The sequence below is a fragment of the Equus quagga genome, chromosome 15 (assembly GCF_021613505.1).
Source record: "Equus quagga isolate Etosha38 chromosome 15, UCLA_HA_Equagga_1.0, whole genome shotgun sequence".
Taxonomy (NCBI): domain Eukaryota; kingdom Metazoa; phylum Chordata; class Mammalia; order Perissodactyla; family Equidae; genus Equus; species Equus quagga.
This window is the reverse complement of record NC_060281.1, coordinates 9,671,115-9,697,938: the sequence shown is the minus strand read 5'-3', so window position 1 is coordinate 9,697,938 and position 26,824 is coordinate 9,671,115. Positions and strand designations below refer to the sequence as shown.

The 26,824-nt window shown below is 36.8% G+C and overlaps 1 protein-coding gene across 3 annotated transcripts in view; it reads left to right on the top strand.

Annotated features, from left to right (window-relative positions):
• The window catches only part of PRIM2 (DNA primase subunit 2), a 257,546-nt gene that overhangs the window by 169,110 nt on the left and 61,612 nt on the right, over window positions 1-26,824 (top strand). For all 3 annotated transcript variants that reach the window (XM_046639613.1, XM_046639612.1, XM_046639614.1), the window contains exons 9-10: window positions 1,679-1,751; window positions 5,897-6,082. In XM_046639613.1, coding sequence (XP_046495569.1) covers window positions 1,679-1,751; window positions 5,897-6,082 — 259 coding nt within the window. The remainder of the gene's footprint in view (window positions 1-1,678; window positions 1,752-5,896; window positions 6,083-26,824) is intronic.

The following is a 26,824-nucleotide window of genomic DNA, read 5'->3' as shown; positions in this document are numbered from 1 at the left end:
ATACAAAATCAAGAAGAGGTCTCCAGACTCCTAGCCTACTGCTGTTTCTATCACCCCGTGCTGCCTCTTGGCTCCACTGTAAGATATATTGGAAGGTGAAATACGTTTTTATTTTCTGGATTCCACTGAAACAGTTCTCTGGTTATGCTGTACATTAACATGTAAACTATTAAAGTTAAATGACAGCTGGTGGTTTAACTTAGCATAAGTTTTGTATACCATGACAGTACGATGATAAAAGGAATGGATAGCATCCAGTGATGGGTTAATTGTCAGAAATTTGTTACTCAAGGGAGAAATAATACCAGAGGCAAGACGATATGTTCTCGGGTGTGGGATCTTTCTGTATCACTCCTTGGCATTCTGCTCATCCTGCTGTCAGTGTAATTCTCAGACCATTCTTAGCCCAAGGCAGGAGGACTCTAGAAAGGGCAAATCTACACTTCTAACAAGTCTCCTAGCCAGTGGCTGCAGCATCCCAAGATATACGGTAGTTTGCTTTATAATCCATACCCATTTTTAATCAGTACAATTGATTGATTGTAGGAACAACAGCGTTTCTACAGAGCATCTTGAGTGGGTATATTGGTCAGCAGCAAGGATGTATACTGAGTGTGTAGAAAGTAGAAAATTCTTTGTGATTATAATACTTTACTCCAGAATTTCCCTTTAGTTGTGGAGTCTGCATAAACCATGGTTTGATTGTGGTTTTCTTTGTAATCTAGCAACTGGTTTGCTTTGTCATACCTGAATGTTTGCATCTGAATCAGTCTTTATGGAGTTGGGCGTGGGTCAGGAGTTGTGTCAAGGAGACGACAATCTAAAAAAGGTTGATGGCTTTAGGTAATATATGCCAAGTTGTATTTCCTAATTTGTAAGTAGTACAGCAGGAAAGTTTATTATAGGAAAGGAGACGGCATTGGAAGTCAAAACGGAAATTGAAACAGAATTGGGAGTCAAAACGTTTGAGTTCCTGCTGCACTGCTGACTTACTGTCCAATCTAATAAGTTTCTGACTCCTCTGAGCCTCCATTTCCTCATTTGTCAAATGAAAAATAAAAATGTTCTCTTGAGGTTGTTGTGAGGGTGTAATTAGAGGATATAGATAAGGACTCAGTGTACGTGTAAAGTGCTATTCAGATGTTACTTATTTAAACAAACAGTAATTACTATATGTTAGGTCCTTCAACAAAAACCATTTCAATTCAGACCTCCTATCGACACTGCAAGGCAGGCCTTGTTACTTCCATTTGACAAATAAGGAGCCTGGGACATAGAGAGTAAGTAACTTACTCAAGAACCTACCACTAGTAAGTGATGGCTCCTGATATGAGTTCCAGTTTCTTCTTTGCTGTGCTGCCATGCTGTAATAAGGTAATAAATAAGGTAGAAGTTTGAACTTTAATAATTTGCCTTGTGCTTCTAAGAAATGGAAGTGGCATGCCAGACTAGGAGACTGGAGATCTAGATGTCACTATATTTCTGTAATTTTTTTGTGTAGGTTACTTAAATGTATTCTATTAAATACTTTTAAAACACTTGGCTATGTTTCTGCTAAGGTTTATATGTAAAATTTCTCTCATTCTGACTTTATATCAGAATAAAAAAATTTCCTTTGAAGTGATCAAAAAAATGTTTTACATACCCTATTTTAATATTTTGTTGTTTTTATTTTTAGTCATTCCTACATTGGTCAAGATTACAGTATACAAGGAAATGCTGGGAAGATTTCTTTAGATCAGATTGATTCGGTAAGCATCACATCCTTTAAACTTAGGCCTTTTTCAGTGGAGAAAGTACAGATTTTCTTCAACCAAAGATTACTTTTTGCAGGGGAGATGGAAGAGAATGTTATTTCATTGTTTGCCAATCATTTTTAAAGGAATTCCCAAATGCTATACATTTAATTTTTTTTAATCATAGAAAAACCAAACTTAATCAGAAAATTATTTGTAGTCTGATAAAAACAGAATTTAATCAGTTATTCCAAAGGGGAATTCTTTTAAGTGATGGTAGCTACATGGTGTTTATGTGTTTATATTTAAATACAATATGCATTTAGAAAGGAGAAATGGAAAATACTAAGTGTTTCAGTTTCCTAGGGCCTTGTAGCAAAATACCACAGACTGCGTGCCTTAAACAACAGAAATTTATTTTCTCACAGTTCTGGAGGCTAGAATTCCAAGATCAAGGTGTTGGCAAGTTTGACACCTTCTGAGGCCTTTCTCCTTGGCTTCTGGATGGCCACCCTTTCTGTGTTCTCACATGGTCTTTCCACTGTGCTTGTGCATCCCTGGTCTCTTCCTCTTCTTAGAAGGACATCAGTCACATTGGACCAGGGCCCCACCTGCATGACCTCATTTAACCTTAATTACATCTTTAAAGCCCTCTCTCTAAAAACCGTCACATTCTGAAGTACCTGGGATTATGACTTCAACATATTAATTTTGAGAGGATACAATTTCTTCCATAACAGTAAGTATGGGCTCCCGTCCTTGGATTGCCACTAGATTAATGGACAGCTCATTTTAACTTCACTTTGTGCTTCCATGTTAGAGTGAAAGAGTAGTGTACTTTACTATAATTTGTAGAACTTCTCTTTAATACATAATAGAATTTCCATTCTATCCAAAAAAGGGGAAAAAACCAGCCATAATCTTTGTTTAGGCAGTTACCAAATTATTTACAATAAATAAAAAATACACTGAAATTTTAATGCATGGAAACAAGAATTATAATAAGGTGAGTTGGGAGAGACCACAAGTTTTTAGAGACCAGAATGAATAGTTTGTCTTCCTATTTGAAAAATTATAACCAATACTTGCAGGTAATATGTCAGAAATAACAACAGGATTGCCTACTGTACACACTTGATTTGAAATCTCTTATCAAGGATACCCCATCCTTTACTTTTCTCCAACCGTTGTTTGATCTCTAACACTTCCTCTGTGCCATGTGATTTGTGTTTATATTACGCGAATGGTTGGAGGTTAATTCTATTCCTAATTCTATCACATTCACAAGCAAATGTGGACTTGGCTGGATACTGTGGGAGGACATAGAAGCATAAACCTGAATTCACTTAGTGAATATATATTTAACCCATCAATTATTTACCAGCCACTGTGTTCTGGATACAGAGGTGAAGAAAACAGAAAATGCCTCTGCCTTCATGGACCTTACTTGAGGGAGGTAGACAACATAGTAAATAATAAATAAATGGTATAATGATACATTATGTTAACTGCTGTGATGATCATATCTATGGGTCTGTGCCTGAGACCTTGTGCTAAGTAACTATATCTATATTGCTTGATCCTCAGAACAGCATGTCGTTAGTACACCCCTTGATATTCGCAATTTCTTCTCCAAATGTTCCCTTTAGATTTTTTTCTAACTGAAACCTGGCTCCCTCAACAATGCTGTTTCTCTGTGGCTCTCTTCAAGTAGAAGCGGCTTTTCTCTCCTATGCCCTGTATAGGTATGAGATGAGTGCTTTGCGTGGTCCATGTTATGCTTCCAAACCATTTCTCTGCCTTCCGTTGGCGAAACTCCACCTCCTTTACAGCACTTGTGATCACGTTATACCACCTGATCCTTCTTGTTGCTGCCTCTCCCCGCCTTCTGCCCTCATTCCCTGGTGACTTTAGTACTTGGCTCCTGGTCTTTTGCACTAGCACTTAATCCTGTTATTGTTCTTGGCCTCTGCAACATCCATGTTGATAATTCATCCCATACCCTGGCCTTAGAATTCCTTTGTCCGCTCAATATCCACAATCACTTTTCTGTTCCATTATGGCAACCCTAGACTCTCTTTTCCCTTTCCATTATTTGATCTACTGCCAAAGCATCTTTAAGTATTCTTCCTGCTTCCATCCTTGCTTGTATATAGTCTGTTCACTACATAACAGCCAGAGTTCTCTTGTTTATCAGATCATGTCAGTCTTCTGGTCAAAACCCTCTCTGGGGTTTCATCACAGTTAGACTAAAATCCAAACTCATTACTGTGGCCTATAAAGCCATACGTACTTGTCATTCCAATTTTGTCTTCTTCTTTCTGGCTCACTCACTGTGCCCTAGCCATGTGAATCTTCTTGCGATCTCTTGGGCACACCAAGTACATTTCTTATTTGTTTGCTTTCATTTCCTTTACCTGGATCTTCATTTGACTGGAATCCTACTTAAGATATACGTCTTAGCTGGCAATGCCATCTCCTCAGAGAGGCTTCCTGGCCACCCAAGTTAAAGTACTCGTCTCCCATTCACACTTGATCCCATTACTCTATCCCATTATTTCCAGTGCTTTTGGAATCAGATGTTGTCATCTTTATTTATGTCTGCTTTTATTGTCTCTCTCCTCCCATTAGAATATAAGTTTTTTGAGGACAATATTTAACTTCTTTGATTGCTGCTGGTTCCGCAGGGCTGTACACGTAGTCGTGTTCAATATTTGGTGATTGAATGACTAAAAGGTAATCAAGGAATTTTGCCAAAGGAAGCTGAAGTTTTACTGGGTCTTGATGAATGGCTTGGCTTTGGCCAGATGGTATGGGGAGTGGGAGGGGTGTACCAGGCAGGACCAGTGGAATGAGAAAAGTAAGAAGGTCAAAACATGACTGTGTGATCATGGATGAACCCAGCTGGCTGGAGCAAAGGGTTCATGTTGGAATAGCCATAACCTGGGCTTTTTTACCCCTCCCTGTCACAGTGCTTCCATGGTACTTGACTTACGCCTTGTTAGAGCTCTCAGTATATGATTTATTTTATGAGTTTAACTTATATAATAGCAACTGTTTCTTTTTCCTTCCCTTAACTGTTTAAAGGGAATAATTATTCTTTATTTGTCTTCTTGTTTCCCAAAACACCCAATAAATATTTACAGACATTTGCAGAATGTTATAGATATTTGTCTGTGGTTCAGCAATTGTACTTTTGAACATTTATCCCAGGGAAATGAAATCTTATGTTCTCATAAAAACCTGTATATTCATTTATTTGAAATAGCCCCAAACTGGAAACAACCCAAATGTCCTTCAGCAAATGAACGTTTAAACAAATTGTGGTACATCCATACCATGGAATATTGCTTGGCAATATAAAAAACACGAACTAGTGATACCTGCAACAGCTTAGGTGAATTTTGTGGGAATTATGCTGAGTAAAAAGGCCAATCTCAAAATGTTACGTGATATGTGATTCTATTTATATAACGCTCTTGAAAAGACCAAATTACAGAGACAGAAAACAGATTAGTAGTTGCCAAGGATTAGGGAATGGTGGGGGGTAGGTGGTGCAGAAGGTGGGTGGGGGTGGTCATAAAAGGGAAACCTGAGGGCTCCTGGTGGTGATGGAACTGTTCTGCATCCTGGCTTGTGGTTGTGGAGGCATGAGCCTACGCATGTGATAAAATTGCCTAAAACTACATACACACACAGAAATGAACATGAGTGCAACTGTGAAAATCTAAGACTAGTGGATTGTATCAATGTCAGTACCTTGGGTGTGATAATATACTATAGTTTTACAAGCTGTTACCTTTGGAGGAAACTGGGTGCATGACATCTCTCTGTCTTTTTTCTTACAACTGCACATGAATCTATAGTTATCTCAAAAGTAAAAGTTTAAAAATTAGAAAAAGAAATAGGTGAAATAAATGTTAATATTTTATTTAATCTAATAAATCCAAAATATTATCATTTCAACATGTAATCAATATAAAAATATTCAGAAGAAGAGTTCATCTTTAAGCTAGTAAGACAGTAGTACTTCCTTATAGTTTTTGTTTTTATTCCCATTAGACTGAATTTACAATTTGCAAATTAAATTGAGTTTGCAACAAATATTTTGGGGGACTTGGTAAGTCCTTCACTTAACAGAAAACTCTCTTTTCTTGCAGCTTTCTACCAAATCCTTCCCACCTTGCATGCGGCAGTTACATAAAGCCTTGCGGGAGAATCACCATCTTCGTCATGGAGGCCGAATGCAGTATGGCCTCTTCCTGAAGGGCATTGGTTTAACATTGGAACAGGCGTTGCAGTTCTGGAAGCAAGAATTTATCAAAGGAAAGATGGATCCAGACAAGGTAATTTTGAAAAATCAGAAATTTTCATTTGGTTTGAAGACTAAAAGGTCTGTTTTCTGAATTTTCCCCTGAAATGTAGTTGAAAATTCTAAAAGATAATTGTGTCTGCAGTTTCATTTAGGTAAGAAGAAACTCATGTGTTAATCTAATAGATGCTGGACAAAGGACTGGGGAAGTGAATTTAATTCAAAGGGTGAGATTGACACAGCAGTGTCAGATGTAGAGTAAGGCTTGTGTGAGGAGCCCTCTTGTCCGTGGGGAACTGCCAGGGGTCGTCGATAGAGCGACATTGCACTGCGTTCCTGCACGTCTCAGGAATATAATATGACATGTAATATGTACAGACGTGTATACACAAATGCACATATAACATTATATTCAGGACTAAGAGGTACTGAGAACAAATAAAGTGAAAACAATTGAAAGTGTTTTCTATTGTGTTATGCCAAATCTTTTATTTTTAGATAGACACTAATCACGTATAAACCTGAGAACTACTTTTAAATCTATCCATATGCTCAGATCCCCACTCCTATCCATTATTTTTCTTTGATAGTACTAGCTAATAACATTTTATTTTGGAAACACAGTTTCTTGTCCCTTCTATGCCACGGCACTATGGTACAAAGTAAATTTTTTATTGTTTATTTCTTGGTTTGCTTCTTCCTAGGAAAGATAAATTGTGGAAGAGAGAATATTTACCAAGTAAATTTTGTAATGACACTTTCTTATGTCTTGTATTAATTTGCTAGGGCTGCCATAACAAAAAGCACAGGCAGGGTGCCTTAAACAACAGAAGTTAGTTTTCTCACCGTTTTAGAGTGTGCAAGTCCAAGATCAAGGTGTCAGCAGACTGAATTTCTCCTGAAGCCTCTTTCCTTGGCTTCCAGGCAGCCGCCTTTTCACTGTGTCCTCATGTAGGCTTTTCTCTGTGTGTTCACCTCTCTGATGTCTCCTCCTCTTCTTATAAGGACACCAGTCATACTGGATTAGAGTCCCACCCTTATGACCTCGTTTCACCTTAGTTACCTCTTTAAATGCCCTGTCTCCAGATACAGTCACATTGGGAGTTAGGGCTCAACAAACAAATTTTAGGAGGGCACAATTCAGTCTGTAACATGTCTCTAGCTTTATCTTTTTTTTAAGTTGAGATTCTTTTATAATATATTATAAAAAGCTCTTACAGTTTTTACAGATTTGTTTTTAAAACCGTCTTCATTGATAATTGTCCATAGAATCTTAAATTTATCATTTAATAGAATTTTCTTTAAATACAATTTTAGATGATGTTTCTTAGACTGTTTCTTTTATTTTACAGGTAACATATTCTGATTATAGAAAATATAAAAAAATACAGAAAAATTTACTTGTCATTTCCCCATTCAGAAATAATTAGTCAACATTTTAGCCTTTCTCTCTAGTCTAGATATCATTGTGTTTTTCCCATTTTAAAGATTGACATTATATTATGATCATTTCCTTAGGTTGTTGGGTAATTTTTGAAAATATCGTTTAGACTAGTTGCATGATAGCACATCCTTTGAAAGTGATATAATTTGTTTAATCATTTCCCTGTTATGGGATATTTGGTTGTGTCTATTTGACTGTCATAAATGTTATTGCAACCAATATCCTGAGCACATAAATCTTTGATTATAGTTCAGATTGTGTCTTCTGTATATATTCACCGGGGAATAAATTTATCTCGTGAAAAACTAGAGACAGTTGTAACGTTTGCATGCTATGAAATGACTGGAAAGGTTTTCAGTTAGACTCTCATCAGGCTAAAGAATCTTGCTGTCATTGACATCATTGTATATTATTACTTTAAAATGTTTTTTGACCTTTTTATTAGGAATTTGCTGTATTAAGGAGGTAGGTGTATTAGGGTTCTCCAGAGAAACAGAACCAACAGAATGTGTGTGTGTGTGTAAAAAGAGATTTATTATATGGAATGGCTCATATGATTATGAGGCTGACAAGCTCCAAGACGTGCAGTTAGCATGCTGGAGACCCAGGAAAAGCCATTGTTTCAGTTTGAGTCTGAAGGCTGGAAAAAACCCGTGTCCCAGCCCAAGGCAGTCAGGCAGGGGGAAATTCTCTTACTCACAGGACGTCAGCCTTTGTATTCCATTCAGGCCTTCAAAGGATTAGATGAGGCCTGCAGATTTTGGGGAGGGCAGTCTACTTTACTCAGTCTACCAGTTCAAGTGTTAATCTCCTCAAGAAACACCTCACAGACACACCCAGAATCGTGTTTGACCAAATGTCTGGGCACCCTGTGGCCCAGTCAAGTGGACACATAAAATTAACCATCACAGTAGATAAATGTTTGTGAGCTGTGGAGAAAATTAGGCCATGGTTTTGAAGTGAAAAGAGAAAGAAGTTGAGCTAGCATTTTAGCTTGTGCTGTAAACTAAGAGGAGGAAGAGGAAAGTGAGAGAAGGGGGAATTTGCTCTGACTACGAGGCCGTTGGCTTGTACTCCTCTTCACTAACCCGCCTTCTCTTACGTGGATCTGGGGTGGCCTGTGTAGCAGTGTCTTCAGTGTTTAGTTATTTTTAAACTTGTGTGTCGGAAAATTAATTTTAAATGGGAGTTTTATTTTGCAGTGTAAAAGTAGTTTTCTTCAAAAATTATTGTAAAATAAAATCAATAAATAATTTTTACCTTTCTAGATAATGTATAGCAGCCTGTATTTTCATTAGCTCATTATTGATTACAGCAAATATATTTTGACTAAAAAGTTATAAGTTACGCTTATGATTTATTGTGTCTGTCTAGTGCTCACTTGGTACAGTCTGTATTTGTAGATAAGTGTTCATGTTTTTCTCAATTGTATCTTCTCTTAGGTATTTTTTCAATGAAATATTATGTAGTATCCCTTAGTTTCTCAAAATATTCTCTTCAATTTAATAATTGTACCTATTTGTTAAGTGATACATACAATTAAAAACACTCTTAAGAGGTGTAGAAAATTGATGGCTTAAAATCCTGTTTGTAGAGAATGATTATGGAGGATGTATGTTAGACATTTTCTGTAGGGCTCCAATTAAAGGACTTTGGTGTTAAGCCTAGGAATGATTTGGAACAATCACTTTTGTTGAATATGTAGCATATTTCCTGACAGCGCAAGAAAAAAGTTGTGGTGATATAGTCAGTTTCACCTCAGATTCTCCTTTTACTGTTGTTTCTGAAATGACCGTATGTCTGATTTCTTTCTCTTTATGCTCATGTCCTCATTGTAACTTATTCGAGACACATTGCTTTGTGCATCTGAGCAAAAATTATGGGTCCTTAGGATTACTTCTGAACCATTCGAGAAGCAGTTAGTACCTCCAGCACTTGGGAGCAGTGACTCTGTTGCCACTGCCACCTTGCTTAGTTACACTGCCCAGAACGAAACGTTTCTTTTCCCTAACTTCTTTCTAAAAATTCAGCTCTGTTCTTCATGAACTGCCTGCCTAATCGACGTCTGTCTCTTCCTCCCATCTTCCCTTGCTTGTGTTTGTTACAGGCATTTGTTTATTTATTTATAATACTTTGCATACTCTTCTATCTAAGGTTATACTTAATATAGGAGGGGAATTTGTTGTCTGTATTGTAAAATAACCTAAAACTGTGTGTATTTGTTTTTGTAACCATCATCCAGAGTATAAATATTAAAGTAGCCTGTCTCTAGATATTTTTTTTTTAAAGATTTAATTTTTTTCCTTTTTTCTCCTCAAAGCCCCCCGGTACATAGTTGTATATTCTTCGTTGTGGGTCCTTCTAGTTGCGGCATGTGGGATGCTGCCTCAGTGTGGTTTGATGAGCAGTGCTATGTCTGCGCCCAGGATTCGAACCAACGAAACACTGGGCCGCCTGCAGCAGAACACGCAAACTTAACCACTAGGCCACGGGGCCAGCCCCTCTAGATATTTTTGTTAAGGCTGAGTAATTTTTATATTATAGTCTACAAATTCTTGTTTTCTCTTAGAAACGTTTTTGAATAGTAATAGTGTGATTGTGGAAGCAACTTAAAGTTTTGATGTTCACTGTTATTTTTTTTTGTTAGTAACTCAGTGTACTAAGTCAGTCCCTCTACATTTGTAAAAAGTAGTCATCTGTCTATAAAATGCTTATTCAGAGTTGGTAGCTTGGATTGGGTATTGTTCTATTCTTTTAAACTATTTTCAGACTACCATACACACTCCAGTAGGTGGTATTAATAATATAGAGAGGTACCACTTTATGCAGCTCCCAGTTACTTGCTACCAGATTATGCTCTTATAATTTTGGACTTATCCATACCTCCTATTTATTGTTTATTTGTTCACTTATTATCTCTATCCCACAATTAGAACGAAAACTATATAAAAGCAGGTCATCTTGCCCTTTTTGTTCACTGCTGCATGTTCAGCACCTAGAACAATGTCTGACTCATAGTAGACACTCAATAAATGTTTATTGAATGAACTAAAGATTAAGTCCCCATACAAATAAATACACAGCAAACTAGAAAATTTGGTCTATTTTCCCCAAATTCCTTCACATAAATCAGTGCACAGTACTAAACAGTTGTTTGTTAATGTGCTATTGTTCCATTTATACTGAATTTGAAGCTGAATTAAACTAAGAATTTTAGTAGAGCCTTAAATTTGCCAGAGAAGCGATTGATTTTATAAAGTAGAAGAGATTTCTCATCATGGGCTTGCCACAGGGGTCCATGGCATAAAAAAAGGTTAAGAACCCTTAAAGGTTATTATAGCAGAGGATATGGCCAATAGTTTATTGTCTTACATTTAGTTTATTGTTAAGTAATTGCAGTTGTCATTTTTTTCCTGCTATATATATTAGGAATAGAATACCTATATTGATCTGTCTTCATTGAGCTTTATACATAGCCATCTTTATAAGTATTATTGCATTGTAGTATCTTTGCATGTGTGTGTCTTATGACTGGATTTTGAGCTACTTGAATGCAAGGACAGTGACTTTTCCTCTCTGAGTCTTAAGGGCTGAGTACAAGACCTGGCATCTGTTAGATGTTTGCTGTTAGATGTTTGCTGAATACCTGGTAAATTCTGCCAGAGCTGTAAAAAGTGGCTTTCAATATGAGAAAATAAACCCTTTTTGTTTCTTTTTAGATAGAGGTATATTTCTAACAAGTTATAAAATATTAATTCATTTTAGTAGCTAGCCAAATGTGTTTTCCATGTGTTTTTCTAAATCAAAATGTGGGTTAGAAGAATACACAAGTATATACAAAGTGGTAGCCAGTTATCATCATCATTATTTAATGTCCAGAAACATAGTAAGTATTCAGTTACAAATACTTTAATAATACAGTAGTGAAATTATGATTCTTATTCAAAGAATGATGCATATGTGTGTGGGTGTATACACATACGCACATATTCCGTCTACTTTGTGTTGATCATTCAACAGATTTTTACTGAATGTTCACCGTGGACAGGTGCTGTTCTGGAGATCCTGCAATAAAAGACACAGCCCTTATTTATGAGAACTTTACAGTCTCCTGGAAGAAAAACCAGATAAAGACAAATATACAAATTCAGTATGATAAGTGCCCTGGTAGAGGCGGTCATAGGATTCTATAGTAGAACAGAGGAAGGAGCTGACAGAAAGGAGAAAATTACTGCATCTGTCACTGAGTGAGGATGTTATGTTTGCCAGGTAAAGTTAGGGAGTTAGCCAGAGAAAGAAGGGAATTCCATGTTGTGGGGGCAGTGCTTTCAAAGGACTTTAGATGACAGCGTGTAGCCCATCCTGCAGGTGGTGGGAAGCTGAACTGTAGAAGTGTAATTGTGGCTAGCGGCGAGTGTGTAGACATAGGCTTGCTTTTTTTTTTTTTTTTAACATAATTACCAAAGATAGATGGATCAGGAGACCCATAGGAAGTGGTCTTGCTAGATAGGTACCTGCCAACTGGTCTCAGGTTAGCCATGCAGGGTCAATTGATAACTGTAATTTAGTTAAATATACATAATTTCATAACTTTGAATATTTTCTAAAATTGTATAATGCATTTAGCATGTTATGAAAGTTTACTGAGAAAAAGAAGATAGTATGAACAAAGTTTCCACTTACATTTCCGCTTGGTTCAAATGAATTTGTACTCTTTAAATATGGATCTCTGATTATATGGGCCAACATTGAGTTTTAAAACAAAGGTTTTGCTTTAAGATTTGATCTACTTAGTAATAGGGTAATTTGAGAGATAGAAGTAACTAGAAAACAATTACAAAACATGATGGCGGAAAGAAAAGTGTTGAGTTGATGTGGAGTGAGGAACTTATTCAAGTGGATCATATTAGAGAAGGTTTCTTGAAGATCAATCTTGAATTGGGATTTGAAAGACGTGAGTGACATGGACTAGTAGAGAGATGGGTAAGGACAAGAATAAACAGTGGACAAGGAATGAGCAGAAAGTAGGCAAAACATTGTTCACTCATCCATTAGTTTTTGTTTTTCTTCCATTATTTATTTATCATTCACTGAGTTTTTTTCTTTGGTCAGCTGGTTTTGGGGTGGTTGTGATTTTTGCTTGTTGTCGTTTTTAAATCTTTGCTTTCAGATTTCTTGGATTTTACCTTATCAGTCTGTTTGAATTCCGTTTTTATTTGCATGCGTATTATACGAGAGGATAAGAGATTTTAGTATCGAAACAGCAACCATTTCCAAGAGAACATTCTGTTGTTATAAATGATCTTGTTGCAAACTAATTGCTTTAGGAGGATATACCTTACTCCCAAAATACTAGTTTCATAATGTTTGATTTTTATTCTCAGATTTAATTGTATTGAGTATAAATAGTTATGATATATTAAAAATCTTAAAGCCTTTTCAGTTATCCTTGTCAGCAGGGGGCGGAGACATTTGAAAATTGCACTTAGGTTGTCAAATAGGATTCTGTGGGTTTGTGAATGATCCTACAAGAGGTATTCAAAGCTTTGAATGTCTTATTCCTTAAATAATTTCTTAGATTCCTGAAATAAATGCACCTATGCTCTATGCAAATAAAATATGTTTAATCATAGCACAGTTTTATGCAAGTTTTTCTTTGTTGTAATTACAGTTTACATGCCTCACCCTGTGTGAAAGAGATAAAATTAATCAAACCTCTATTTAAGGCCTGGAAAAACATACCACTAAAATATTCTTTCACTTGGAGCTTGGATATTAAATCACTTCAGCCACTGGCTTTGTTAAGAATTAAATTGAACTAGATAGTTCTTCTAATAAATTAAAAGCAACGTGTCCTCTTAATCAGATCGCTTAGAGTGTTGTTCTGAATGCCTGAGACTTGGCTCTGTTGGATGCTAAGTACAACATAGATCATGTACATTTTATGTAGCTGAAATTCCTGTCCCTGATGATAGCATACTTAAGGTCTGCTACATGTTGTTATAATTAAGTCAAGGAACATTTACATTGTTTGAAAAACTTATCTTTTGTCCCAGAATCCAGCCTGCATCATGACTTAGAACAGAGTTAAGTCATTAGAAATTGACTACCAAAGGGTTAGATATTTGGCTGGGGCGGTGGGGAGGTTGGTGAGCGGTCTGTATGGGTATATAAGCATATTTATCGCTAGGTTTTTTGTTTTCAAGACCAGTGGTTCTCTCAGGACTCATACCAGCAGCATCAGCTTCAGCATTATCTAGGAATCTTTTAGAGATGCAAACTCTCTGAAGCAAACTCTGGGGCAGGTCCCACAGGTTGTGGTTTAACAAGCCTTCCAGGTGAAACTGATGCACGTTAAAGCTCAAGAACTGATGGTTTAGATGTTACCTTTGTAGAAATCTAAATTGATTATTGGCTTATCAGAATACAGGCATTGAAAATCTTCAGCTCTCATTTGTTCTGTCTACTTCCGTTGGCGATTTGAGCATTATCTGTTGTCTTTTATCAATATCCATACATATATATTTGAACCCCTACTACATGCCGGGTGCTAGTAAATAGTAAATGAATAACAGCAGCATTTCTCAGCTGGTATGCTGCTAATGAATTTCCAGTATACTCCGATGTTGATACCATGAACCCTTGAGGAAACTAGGCTGGGCCTCTCAAAGCTAGTTGCCTTCAACTGTGAGTAGCTTCTTCCATTTACTCTCGAGTACTTTACAAATATCATTTTTTTTTTTTGAGGAAGATTAGCCCTGAGCTTAACATCTGCCACCAATCCTCCTCTTTTTGCTGGGGAAGACTGGCCCTGAACTAACATCCATGCCCATCTTCCTCTACTTTATATGTGGGATACCTGCTACAGCATAGCTTGCCAAGCGGTGTGTAGGTCCACACCAGGGATCCAAGCCAGCGAACCCCAGGCTGCCAAAGCAGAATGTGCAAACTTAACCACTGTACCACTGGGCCGGCCCTAATATCATTTTTTTAAAATCATTTTTCTGATAAGGAAGATTGGCCCTGAGCTAACACCTGTTGCCAATCTTTCTCTCTCTCTTTTTTTTCTCCCCAAAGCCCCAGCACATAGTTGTATATCCTAGTTGTATGTCCTTCTAGTTCTTCTATGTGGGATGCTGCCACAACATTGCTTGATGAGTGGTGTGTAGGTCCATGCCCAGGATCCAAACCTGCAAACCCCGGGCCACTGAAGTGGAGCGTCTGAACTTAACCATTGGGCCACTGGGCCGGCCCCGTACAAATATTTCATATGAGCTCAGTGACATGAAAAAGGTTGGAAAGAACTAATATAGAGTACAGACTTGGAGTAAGACTAAGTTCAGATTTGGTTCCACTATATACAAACTTGTGTGACCTTAGGCAAATCACCCGACATGTGTCCTTATTTATAGAATGTGCACAGTAATTACATATACATATGTAGCTATATAGATATATCTCTGTCTATGTACACTTCACTGATTGTAGTGCGGACTCAGTAAAGGCTGAGTACAGATTCTGACATACAGTAGTGCTAGCTGTTCTTATTCCAGTTCATAGGAAGGAAAAGTTAGTGTAGCATGGAGTAACCAGTAAGGATTCCACAGGTGGGAGAGAATTCATACTGGCTTATTAAGAGATTTAATGTAACCTAGAATGGGGAGGAAGGTTAAGGAGAAAGAAAGGAGTTAGGGACTGAATTCCAGTAGAGATTGTTTTAGGAAATGTTCAAGGGGTATAGACCAATGGAATGGATTTCAGGCTGTGTTCTTGGGGCCTCTTAGGTTTCACAGCAAAAGGGGCAGCAATTCACAGAGAAGATTGAGTTGTCTGATTTCTGGCCCCCCTTTAACAAGTGTATTTGTGTCTTCATCTACTTTTATACATTGGGATTTTGTGTAATATTTCACTTAAGAAGACTTTGCTACTTAAAAATGTTTAAAAATTACTATTCTAGGTTATTTGTAGAATTTAGGAAAGTAGTGGAGGATGAGGAGAGAGAAAGGAGAGAGGAAAAAAGATACACACACACACACACACACACACACACACACACACACGAGAATCTGGGTATTTAAATGAACTTACTTTTGGTCCAGAGAAAGTTATTAGTGACTTAAACAAAAGGAGAATTATTTTTTCAGATTGTTATTCTAGAAGTAGTGTGCGGACTTGAAGTGGAGAGAGACTGGGAATGGGATAAATAGTTGACCAGATTAGGTCTTTTGCTAGCGATATGAACAAAGTTGAAGGGGTGGAGTCAAGAAATGTTTCAAGGAACTGTTTATAGGACAGCATGAGGAAAGAATTAAATTTAACTCAGGTAGTCAGCCTAAGTAATAGAGAAAGGTTAGAAGCTCCATTAACATGGGTAATGCCCAGTGAGCTGAATTGTCTGGGGTCAGAGTGGAGGAAAAATGGATCGTGGGTTTGGTTTTAGGTGTAAATTTGAACTGTTACCCAAGTGGAAGTTCTTGTTAGTTGATTAGTTAGCTTGTTTCTTCCTTCTGCAGTTATTTAGTGAGTACTCACATTGTGAAAGGCACTATTTCTTCTCTGAGAAGAAGCATGCAGATGTGGATTTGAGAGTCATTTAAATAAAAATGAGAGAAAAATCTTTTGAAGGTAAATAAGCTGGCAGATAGGGGTAATGGAGAGAATTTTAGAGAGCAGAGGACTCAACTTTGAGGAATACCCCCTGTTTGGAATGGAAATGGAGGAACCTAAAGTGAAAGCAGAATTATCAGAAAAATTGGAGTAGAAGAGAGAAAACAGTCTGGAGTCCTAGGCATGAGGAAAGAGGAGAATTTCACAGGCAAAGTGTACTTGGTACTTTCAGAACTGAGAAAGGCATGGATATTGTTTCTAGGAAGTTATTTCTAAGAAAAGTACAGAACATGAAAGCGATTTCCTCGTCTTATTGACCACACGAGGAAGTGGAGGCAATGGAAATAGAGTATTTGTTTCACAAGTTTGAGAAGTCAAGAAGAAAAGAAATAGAGCATATTGGCTATAGAGACTGACTGCCAAGCAAAGATTATGTTCATGCTGGGGTGGGCAGAAGCAGTGAAACCCATGGAAATGGAGGGTGTGCTGGGAATAATTGAGGAAACAAGGTCTGAGGAGATGGAAAGATAATTTGCAAACATATATTTATAGCGTGATTTTTATAGAGTATGACTGCCCCCTCCCATACAATGCTTCCTGAGAGTAGGGACTGTGTCTGTCTTTTTTTTTTTTTTTTTACCACCATACACCTGGCACTTGGCACAGTGCCTGAAAGGTCATAGATGTTCAAGAAAATTTCTTGAATGAATGAGTGAATTGCATAAGGAGTTCACTGAACATCCCTGTATGTCTGAGACCTGAAGGAGGTATGAGAGATTTTAAGTTGGTAAAGAAGTGTTTGAAGGAAGGAAGAAGAGCTGGAGAACATGCCCACTGCCCATCTTTTCAGTAAAGCAGTCATGGAGGTCACTTATGGAAGGTCTGGCACAATTAGAGCTTAAGGAAAGTTGAAGAGTAGAATAATACCTTCTGGAACTATGTTAAGGAGTTTACCTATGATACATGAAAAGATTGCTAAGCTACAGAATGAGTACAGTTTGAGTATTTACTCAGTGCCCAGCATATGCCAGTCTCTGTAGTTAATACTTTACGTACACCATCTTACAGAATCCTGAAAACAATCCTGAGAGAGAGGTATTATTTTTGTCTAGTTTAACTAACAAGAAAGCTGTACTAGGCCATAAATTTGTAATCGGCTAAGTGAGCACTGTTATATTGCTTTCTCTAGCAATGTCTTGTGGCCTTAGAGCAGAAGCAGAGAGGGCATAAGGTAAAATTTATTCAGGTTTAGAAACGGGCAAAACAGTCATGCTGTTATTAAATCCTTCCTATGTTCCTTATTTCATTTAATCTGATGACAACACTGCGAGGTAAATGTCATCTCCTTTTATGAAGAGTTTAATGAGCTTTCCCCAGGTGGCAAAGGTACATGCTCACACCCGAGTTAGAACCCAGGCCTGCTTTGTTCTCAACCCTGTGCTTTTCCCAGTGCTCTCAAGAAGGATACTAGGCATGTTGTTCAGGTTGACATTGGTGTGGCCAACCATGTGAGCTTAAGAGGACACAGTTTAGAATAGAGGTTTCCAGTTCTCTGTCGAATCACCAGAGCTTCAATCACATCATTAAAACGAGGACTGCAGTAGCATCTGCTGAAATGTTGCAAAGATATAAGTGTATACATGAAATACTATGTAATCTGTAAGATACTAAACCAATACTAGTTAATAATAGTTTTAAAAGGTTGATAAATTGGTTATTCTATAATTCACATGTTTTCTCAAAATATTTTTAAACCTATTAACTGGTAGAGCAAACCTTAGTTAGTTTACTGATTGGTTATGTTAATTATAATAGTTGGTTATGTTTTTGTTTTTCCGTTCAAATGAAATTTTGTCTTGCTTGAATATTCACATTAGCAATATCCTAGGAAAGTAATTGGAAAGTAATAAAAAATATTTTCTTGCAATAGTAGTCTAATTTTTGTCACTGTTGCTCTTGGGTAGCAATTTTAAAGGTACTCTTAGCAGTTACTAAGTCATCTAGAATATATTTTTTAAAGTTTTATTGTATAAAATTTCTGTTATATTCTCTCTTCTAAATATTTTAATGTCTAGTAAAGATATGCACATGTTAAGGGTTTAACTCTCATGTCCATGCCAATCGTTGCATTTAGAATACAAATTCTAGATAACACAGTATGAGAATTAATATTTAAACATTGACTTGAGCAGGTTGGACTTGATTTCATGAATTGTCAAGAGGCTGGCTAGTCAAATTTTCAATTAAATGATGTGTTTCGCTAACATCTATCATTGGAATAAACCAGGTGTTATCCCTCCCTCTCAACTCTCTCCTGGTAAAAGTTAGATTTGGTAAATCTACTCCACATGATTTTCAATTCTTAAATTACGAAAATGAGATAAAAAGTAGAAGACTTCATCTTCAATCATTCATTTATAACTATTGTCTTATCAATGATACCTTATGAATTATGTTGTATTAAAATGATGTTTTATCCAACATTTTAAAAAGTGGGTTAAATTTTTGTTGTTAATATATGTGGTAGTTTTAGGAGAAAGTGATAGTAAGAAGGTGCCAGTTTAAGGTTTCACAGAGTATGTCTTAATTATCATGTCCCGGCGGTAAATTGTCTCCAGATAAATTGGATAGTGTATAAGTTCCAAAATGAGTCAGACTTCTGAAATTAAGGGTTGTTTTTTCTTTGGAAGATTTGTTAAAGTTGGGAATCTCGAGGGCTTGGAGTGTGGAGAAGGTATGTTTTTGGCTTTCTTTAAAGTCTATTATGTCTTTATTGCCCATCACGTTGCTATAAATCTATCTTGATTTATTTTTTCCTGTTTTTGCTTTTTCTTTAGTAAAATTACTCAGGACCGTCTTTCCAGTTAGTTTACTTCTGTGTAAAGTAGGATTTTATTTTACTTTAAAAATAATGAAATAGCTATATTGCACTTATCAACGTGCATTTCTTTTTATAGTAAGAGATTATAAATTTCCACAGTTGTAAGGACTTGAAGAATGGTTGCGCTTTAATGGTACAATTATTGTTGTATGCAGCTCAGTCAGAAAAGTAGGAATTGCACCCAGGTTGGGAATAGAGGGATGTTTACTCCAGGGGAGGTCTAGATGGTTAATGTTTTAGACTAAGAAGAATGCCAGCTTGTAAGAGAAGCAAGGCTTTGAAGTGAGAATCTAGGTTCAGAGAAGAGTGAGGCATAGATGCTCAGGTTAAAAAATTTGAATGGTAACGATGAGATTGATGAGCTGCTCTGGAAGGTAGATTGCTTTTTGACTTGGGATCCTTAGAATAAGCTTGTAATTTTCTTTTGTACTATCTTAGATATGCCCGGGCTAACCTGTCTTTTCCTAGATGACTATGTTAAGACTGTATTTTGTTCATCCATTCAACAAATATTTATTATCTGTTATTTCCTGGGCACTCTAGAGGTATAGCAGTGAACAAAACAGACAAGAATATCAACCCTCTGGAGTTTACATTCTCCAGAGGGGAGAAATAATAAACAAGTAAGTAAATTATATATTAGTTGGTGATAAAAGCTATGTAGAAAATTTTGCGGGGAGAAGATGGGGAATGTAATTTTTGAATAGGGCAGTCAGGGAAGGCTTAAACAAAGTTGACATTTTAACCACAACTTGAGTTTTGCATGAGAGCTCAAGTTTGACATTTGTTATTTATCATATCTTAGTGGGATATGAATGAGCAAATGTCAGCCTTCACCATTTTACAAGGAAGAAAACTTGAGTGAAGGAAAACTGTCCAAATGTACCAAGAAACAGCAGACATTGGATCTGAGAACCCTTGGGTATTGTGATTTGGATCTCTGGAAGTTGAGCTGCATTGCAGGCAGATCCAGCCCAAAAGTCAGGGATTCAGGAGTGTCTAGCAGGAGACAGTGGAGCAGTCGTAGGGCTCCATCAGAAGGCTGTGGCAAGCTGTGCAGGAGACAGGGAAAGGCGGTGGCTGGGTGGGCCTGGGCTTGCAGTGAGGCCCGCACCAAGCTCCCTGCATCTCAGGTCTCTGTGAGGAAGGTAGTTCAGACCCTTCAGGTTGGGGGCTTATGGTTTAAAGTGAGGTACCAGGCTTTGGGATCACTCTAGGACTGGGAGGGGCTGATGTTCCTGCTCGCAGGCCTTCGATCCCTAAAGCCTAGCAGGATGAGTAAAGCAAGACTGTTAATCACCCCTAGACCTGAGGATCCTGTGATTTAGTCAGGGTCCTAAAGTTTGAGAGACCGAAAGGTGATTTTTCTACTAAAATCTCAAAAGAATTTCTGGCTGTCTTTTTATCCCGCACTGGAAAGATACCCCAAAGAGAAACGATTGATGTCTGCTATATGGTCTATGGGTCTTGAGTAAATTAATCCTTTTAGCTACTATATCCTTTAATTTTTCTTCACACTTTGGACCTAAAGGCCTTTTATTTCAACCTCTTGTTTCTCTTTTTCCTTTGCTCTGTTAAGACTGACTGTCTCTTATACTTCCTCAGCTCTCCAGATAGATTCCTGCGCGTCATCCTCACCCTCTGAATTTTCACATAGACCCGAAAAAGTAAATGTCAGTGGTTACACACAGAAGTCGTAGCCCTGCCTCTGGCAGATCGGCCTCGTCCTCACCATGGAAAGACTCCGGCTTTCTCTCCACCCAGCTGCCTTTTCTGCTGCTTCCTTGGGCAGTTTTTAGTGAGAAGTTCTTTGTATAAATAAACTTTTATTTCCCATAGTCCTTCAAAATAAACTGCATGATGAAAATTCATCTCAGATATTCTCCATTGTAGTATTAAAACTCTGCAAATAAGTTGTATTTTATTTTATTAGATTTATTTAGACAGTGCAATGGAAAACAAAGCACTTGTCAGAATGAATAAATGTTTATGAAACAATATGTCATTGTCGTTAGCTTAGGTTGTGGCTAAGTAATATTGTTCCATTACTGCATATGTAAAGGTAAAGCGAGAATGGTAAAAACTGACATTTCAGTGGAAATGTGTACATTAAAGACATTTTTATTTGTATAAATATGGTAATTTAGATATAACGATAATACTTTTAAACCCATTTAAAGATGAATTGTGCTTTCCACTTTGATGTTTTTAGATTTTTATTATAGATGTGATGTTTCTCTACCCAGAGAGGAAAAAAAAGTATGTTGATTAATTCTCTTGGATATGAGTTTTATCACAGTTAGGCTTTTTTTCTACCTTCAGTTTTAAACCATTAAAAATTTCCCTTGAAAATATATACTTAGAAAAACATAAATCTAGGCCATAGTCATTTTATCAGTATATTTGAATACAATATTCACTAACAAAAATAATTTCACTCAAGATAGTTCAAGATGAGATCATGAAGTATTTTTCCTGCTTCTCCAGGAAATGTCCCATTCTTTCTGTTTTTGATGGTGGGCGTGGTTCCTCTGTTACACTGTTGTTACCTGCACTGTGGTCTCACTTCTTGCTCCCTCTATGCCTGATATTGACTCACTGTGAAAACCTTGATTCTCCTTCTTGCTTTGAGGTCTGGGTATCTTTATTCTTAGGTGATGCCATGACTACAGAAACACTCAAGTTTGGTCCTTGGCATTTCAAGGATGTCATAACACTTAAGGCTGCTTCCTTCCTGTCCCCTGTTCTTGCTTCCTTATCTCTCGCAAAGCTTTGCCTTGGCTAACATGAATTCAGGCGGTATATTTCTGCAGTTTCCAAATTCTTACTGCTAAGAACTAGAGCCAAGATGCATCCAAAAAGTACCTTATGTGTGGCATTCTCCATCTCTTACTGTTGTTCTCCAATTTATGGACCTTCTAGGAATAGTACAAAAAAATCTATCTTTAATAATGGGGCCTTTCTGATAAGTCAACACTTAAACATTATTTTAACACAGTTTTATGGTGATTATATCTGCTACAGTTTTATGCATTTTAATAATTAACTTATTGATTGTACCTTGAGGCCTTTTACACAAAGGATGCAATTTGAGTAATGCTGTGTTAATGCCATTTAATCTCTGTTTACAGCTGTATTATGTTTCATTTCAGCCAGTAATGGTAACTCTTTTTTCTGTGGATTCCATGGAACATATGGTTTATATGTAAATATTGTTGTAAAAGCTATGGTTTTGTTAAATTTACATGTCCACATTCAAGGTCATTTATAAAACTTGGTGATTTTTTTAAAGATAGTTTTACTCTACCTATAGTATGGATAAATTTATTACCTAGAGAAAAGGGAGAGATTGTACTTTCTGATGGGAGAGAGAATTCTGAATAATCAAGGGGCAGCTAGATGGGATTCGTTTCAGTACTGCTGGGGATGAGTTAGATTTCGTTTAAGCCACTGTTGGCAGGAGCCAAAGAATCCTTCCTGTTTATCACCGAAGGCCCAGCCCTGTGGTAATCTTTTTCTGAATATCTAGCCAGCAGTGACTACTCTTCTCAGAACCCTTTTAATCTCATCTAGATTTTAAGTGTCTCAGTAGCAGAGACTCTACCGTAAAGTTCTTATCCTCTCCCCACCCACCGCATTGTACTGGAGACGATGCTATGCACCTCATCTCCTTCATGTGTATTCACTGGTTGAAAATGATCCTAAGTTGGCTAATGGCTGTTAGTGTTCCTCATTAAAAGTTCCAGGATGTGCTGCTTTGGTTTTTTTCTCCCTTCATATTTGAATTTAGCTGTAGTAATAAAGACATACTTTTCATTTAAAAAGTATAATTGATCAGGAACACGTTGTCATTCTTTCAGGAAACCCCTCCAGCCAGATAATTTGCTGACTATTGCTTATATAAAGCAGCTTATCCTCAGTGCAAGTGGACCCTGAGGGCAGAATGAATGGCTTTATCAAGATAAACCAAAATCCTAAAAGAGAGTATTTTCTATACTGTTCTTAGGGTTTATCTACAGTGAAGGAAAAAACAGCTTTCAACCAGGGATATAATAGTTGAGATTGTTGATAGAGGCAAATGAAGTAAAAAAAAAATTGTCATTCTTTTTCTTAGAAATATATTTAATATTTTAAATGGCTCTTAGAAAAGACAACTGATTTAGAATGAACTTACTGTCCTCTGCATGGTTAAGCCATTTGGAGTAATTTGTTAGAATGGGGAACTCGAGCATTTATTGAGTCCTGCAGTGTGCCTGGCACCTGATGTAGATATTTAATCTTCAGGAATTCATCATATGAGAGTAGGGATTATTATTATCTGGATTCTGCAAAGAGACACCCTGAAGCTCTGTGAATTTCTAGTGAGTACAGAAGCTCCCAGGCTTACAGGATCTTCTGTCTGCTGCATAGGCCATAGCACAGACACTGGCTATGCTTTGATGGCATTGTCTCTGCATTTAGAAAGATGAAAACATGAAAGCAGAATATTGAAAGAAACAGAAAAATAGGCATTGCTGAACACCTAGGTAACCTAATTACTCTACTTGAGCCCTAAATTTAGCTAAAGGGGAAGAAAGTCCCATGATCCTCATTTTTGGAAAGGGGTGTAATTTTATTAATAGACTAGACGAGCTTACATATTCATGTTAATTAAACTCGCTATATACCAATGTTTTAAAGACTGTGAGTGATTTCTTCTCCCTATGTGTTGTCAACCATCATATAGGAGCTGCTCAGGATGGCCCCTGTTAATGTCTGACTTTGAGTTGAACAGCCTCTTGATGGACAGTTGCCCTATATATCTTAAATATATTACTCATCTTAAAATAATGAGAATGTTATGAAGTGCACTCACTGCCGAAAGTATACTGAACATAATTTCATCTTTTTAATGATTTAAAATGAACTTCAGGATTTGGAACTGCTGCAGGCTGATCATTAGGAACATCAATTATCATTGCATAATAAAGGAAGTGCTGCTTATAGAGATTTCCAGTTGAGTTAGTGTCAGAAAAAGCAGCTTTCGCCTTCTAAAATTAAAAACAGTTTGTTAAACCTTTCTGGTTATTTTCCCCTCTGAAATTGGGGCATAAGGTCATCTACGAATATTATGGTAGTATATTTTGTTGTAGCCTCACTAGAAATGATGGTTGACTGGTAGATTTTATATATTACCTAAAAAAGAAAAATTCAGTAATTAAATTTTGCAAGTATTTGATTTGATTTGTATATACCTTAACTTTTTTATTTTATATTTATTTCCCAACCATGTAGACCTGAGGCCCTCTCTGGTTTAATGGCAAAGTAAAAGATACTAATGAGAATGTCTTTGGGACATAATTATGTAGATTTAAAGGAGTGATGTAGTTTTAATTATGCCCTTTAGCTAGTGTACTTGCGTATTAAACTCATTCATGTCTCAGTGTGTTTCCCTTTGAAACTTTGCTATTCTCAGGCCTTAAGTTACTAACCAGCTCATGGGGGTACCCAAAGGTTATATAAGCTAAGTTGAAGACTGCCAAAGAATGCGTTTAAACTCACTAATCCAAAATATACAGAAGTGTATAGTTAGAAGAAATGGCCCATGGGTTTATAGTGTTCTTTGCTGGATTCAAAGGAGGGGATTGTAGCCCTGTATGTGTCTGTGTGTTTCCGCCTTCCCTCCCTGAATAAAAAGCTCCCTTTTGGTTGTAATGTGCTGAAACATGTAATAGATTGTCTGCCTCAGGCTCTTTTATTAAACCCGAGGAACATGAAATAAAATAATAATAATACATTTTTTTTAAAGTTTTAGCTTGTCTTTTTTACCTCTTTGCTTTTTTGGCTTGTTTACTTTCATTATAAGCTTCTAGATTTAGCAGATAAGTAACTACCTTGAAACTATGAAATGATTTATTCACTTTTGGGGAAAAAGTATGAGGCTACCTAGACTCCGCTTTATGGGTGGTTTTGTTTTTATCTGTGAGAAGCTAGATTAGGGAAAATCCTTGGTAAATTTTAAGGAGAAGGGTTCTTAAAATCTTTTGGGGCTAACTTTCCTCTCAAAGAGAGTCCAAATTCAGAATATCGAACAAGAGTAAGTGAATTTTTTTAAGTGGAGAGAGAGTAAACATTTTTGGTTTTGTGGACCATGTAGTTTCCCTTGTTGTCATAGCGTGAAAGCACCATAGAAAATATGACAATATCTAAACGAATGGTCAGGACTCTGTTATTATTGACAACAACAGGCAGCTGTCTGATCTGACCTGTGGGCTGGACATAATTTGTAGACTCCTAATTTAGAACATGGATTCCTTATTTTTTTCTTTATTGGTTTTTCAAACTGACATTCATCAAGTAGCTGATACATGTTTTAGCTACTTTTAAATACTTTTAATCAGTGATCATCACAACAGCTTATGACACAGATGGAGAAAATACTTAAAGTTTTTACATTATGAAAAATTTCAAGCATGTGCAAACACAAATCCCCATATGACTGTCATCATATCAAACAATTATTAGTATTTTCTATAGTTCATTTATTTATCCCTTTTTATTCTTTGTACTTTATCTGAAGATTTTAAAGTAAATTTCAGACTATGATATGTGATGCCTACATACTTTAGTACATATATCTAGAGAATATGGACATTTTCTTACATAATTATAAATCCATTATCTTACCACTTGGCAAAAGTAACAACAATTTTTTGTAATATCTAAAATCCAGCCCAAGGTCAAAGTTTCCCGGTCAGGAACCGGGATCTACATCAGGTCGTATGTTACGTTTGGCTGTTGTCCCATAAATCTCTTTTAGTTACCGCCTCATTTCTGTTTCCCTGTTTGTTTGCTTATTTCAGTCTATAACTTGTTGAAGAAATGAGCTGGTTGTTCTCTAGAATGTTTCACATTCTGGATTGATTTGTTTGCTTCCTGTGCTTTCATTTAATTTGTTCCTGTATTTCCTATTTTCCCTGTAAATGGAGTTAGCTGTAAAGACTTAATGTAAGATCAGGTTCAACCTTTTTGGCAAGAATCCTTCATAAGTGGGGCTTTGTTTTTCGTATTTTGTCACATCAGGGGGCCTGTCAGTGGCCTGAACTTTCCACTGTAAAGTTCTCCTTTAACTTTTCATCTAATGGTTTTATCCATTGAATCATCTTTCCCAATTCAATTATCTTATTTTTATCTCTACATTTATTAGCTGGAATCTTCTGTAAAGAATGTTCCCTGATCATCTCGGGTATTTGGTTTCCCTGAAATACAGTTCATAAAGAAGGCAAAATTTTCCATCTCGTTTTATAGATTGAGATTGAGTCTCAAAAAAGGTTAAATGAATTGCCTAAGGTCACAAACGTGGTAACCTGCATAGCTCGGAATCAAGCTGACATTTTTGGTACCAATTCTAGTTATCTCAGCTGCAACACCAACAGGAGCCAGTGGACTGACACTGTGGCAAGTTCTTCTGGGTTCAGAAGTTAAAGGACCAGAAATAGGATGATTTAAGATAATTCCGCTTTCTTCTCTCTCTCTCTTTTTTTCCTGAATAAATTCAGGAAAAAGTAGGTAGTTTCATCTGATAAATTACAGAGAGAGTTTTCCAGAGCAACTGAGTGCTTGGAAATCAAATTGGTTGGATTCACATTCCTGCACTACCACTCAGCGGCTGTTTCCTGACTTTTGGTGGGTTACTTAACCTTTCCTGCTCTAGTTTCCTTGTCTGTAGAATGAGGATCCTAATAGTATCTGTCTTAAAGGGTTATTGTAAGGATTAACTGGAGTTGATACAAGGAAAGGGCTTTGAACAGTGCCTCGCATATAATAAATACTGAGTACCATTATCTTTTCGGAAATAAAACTGT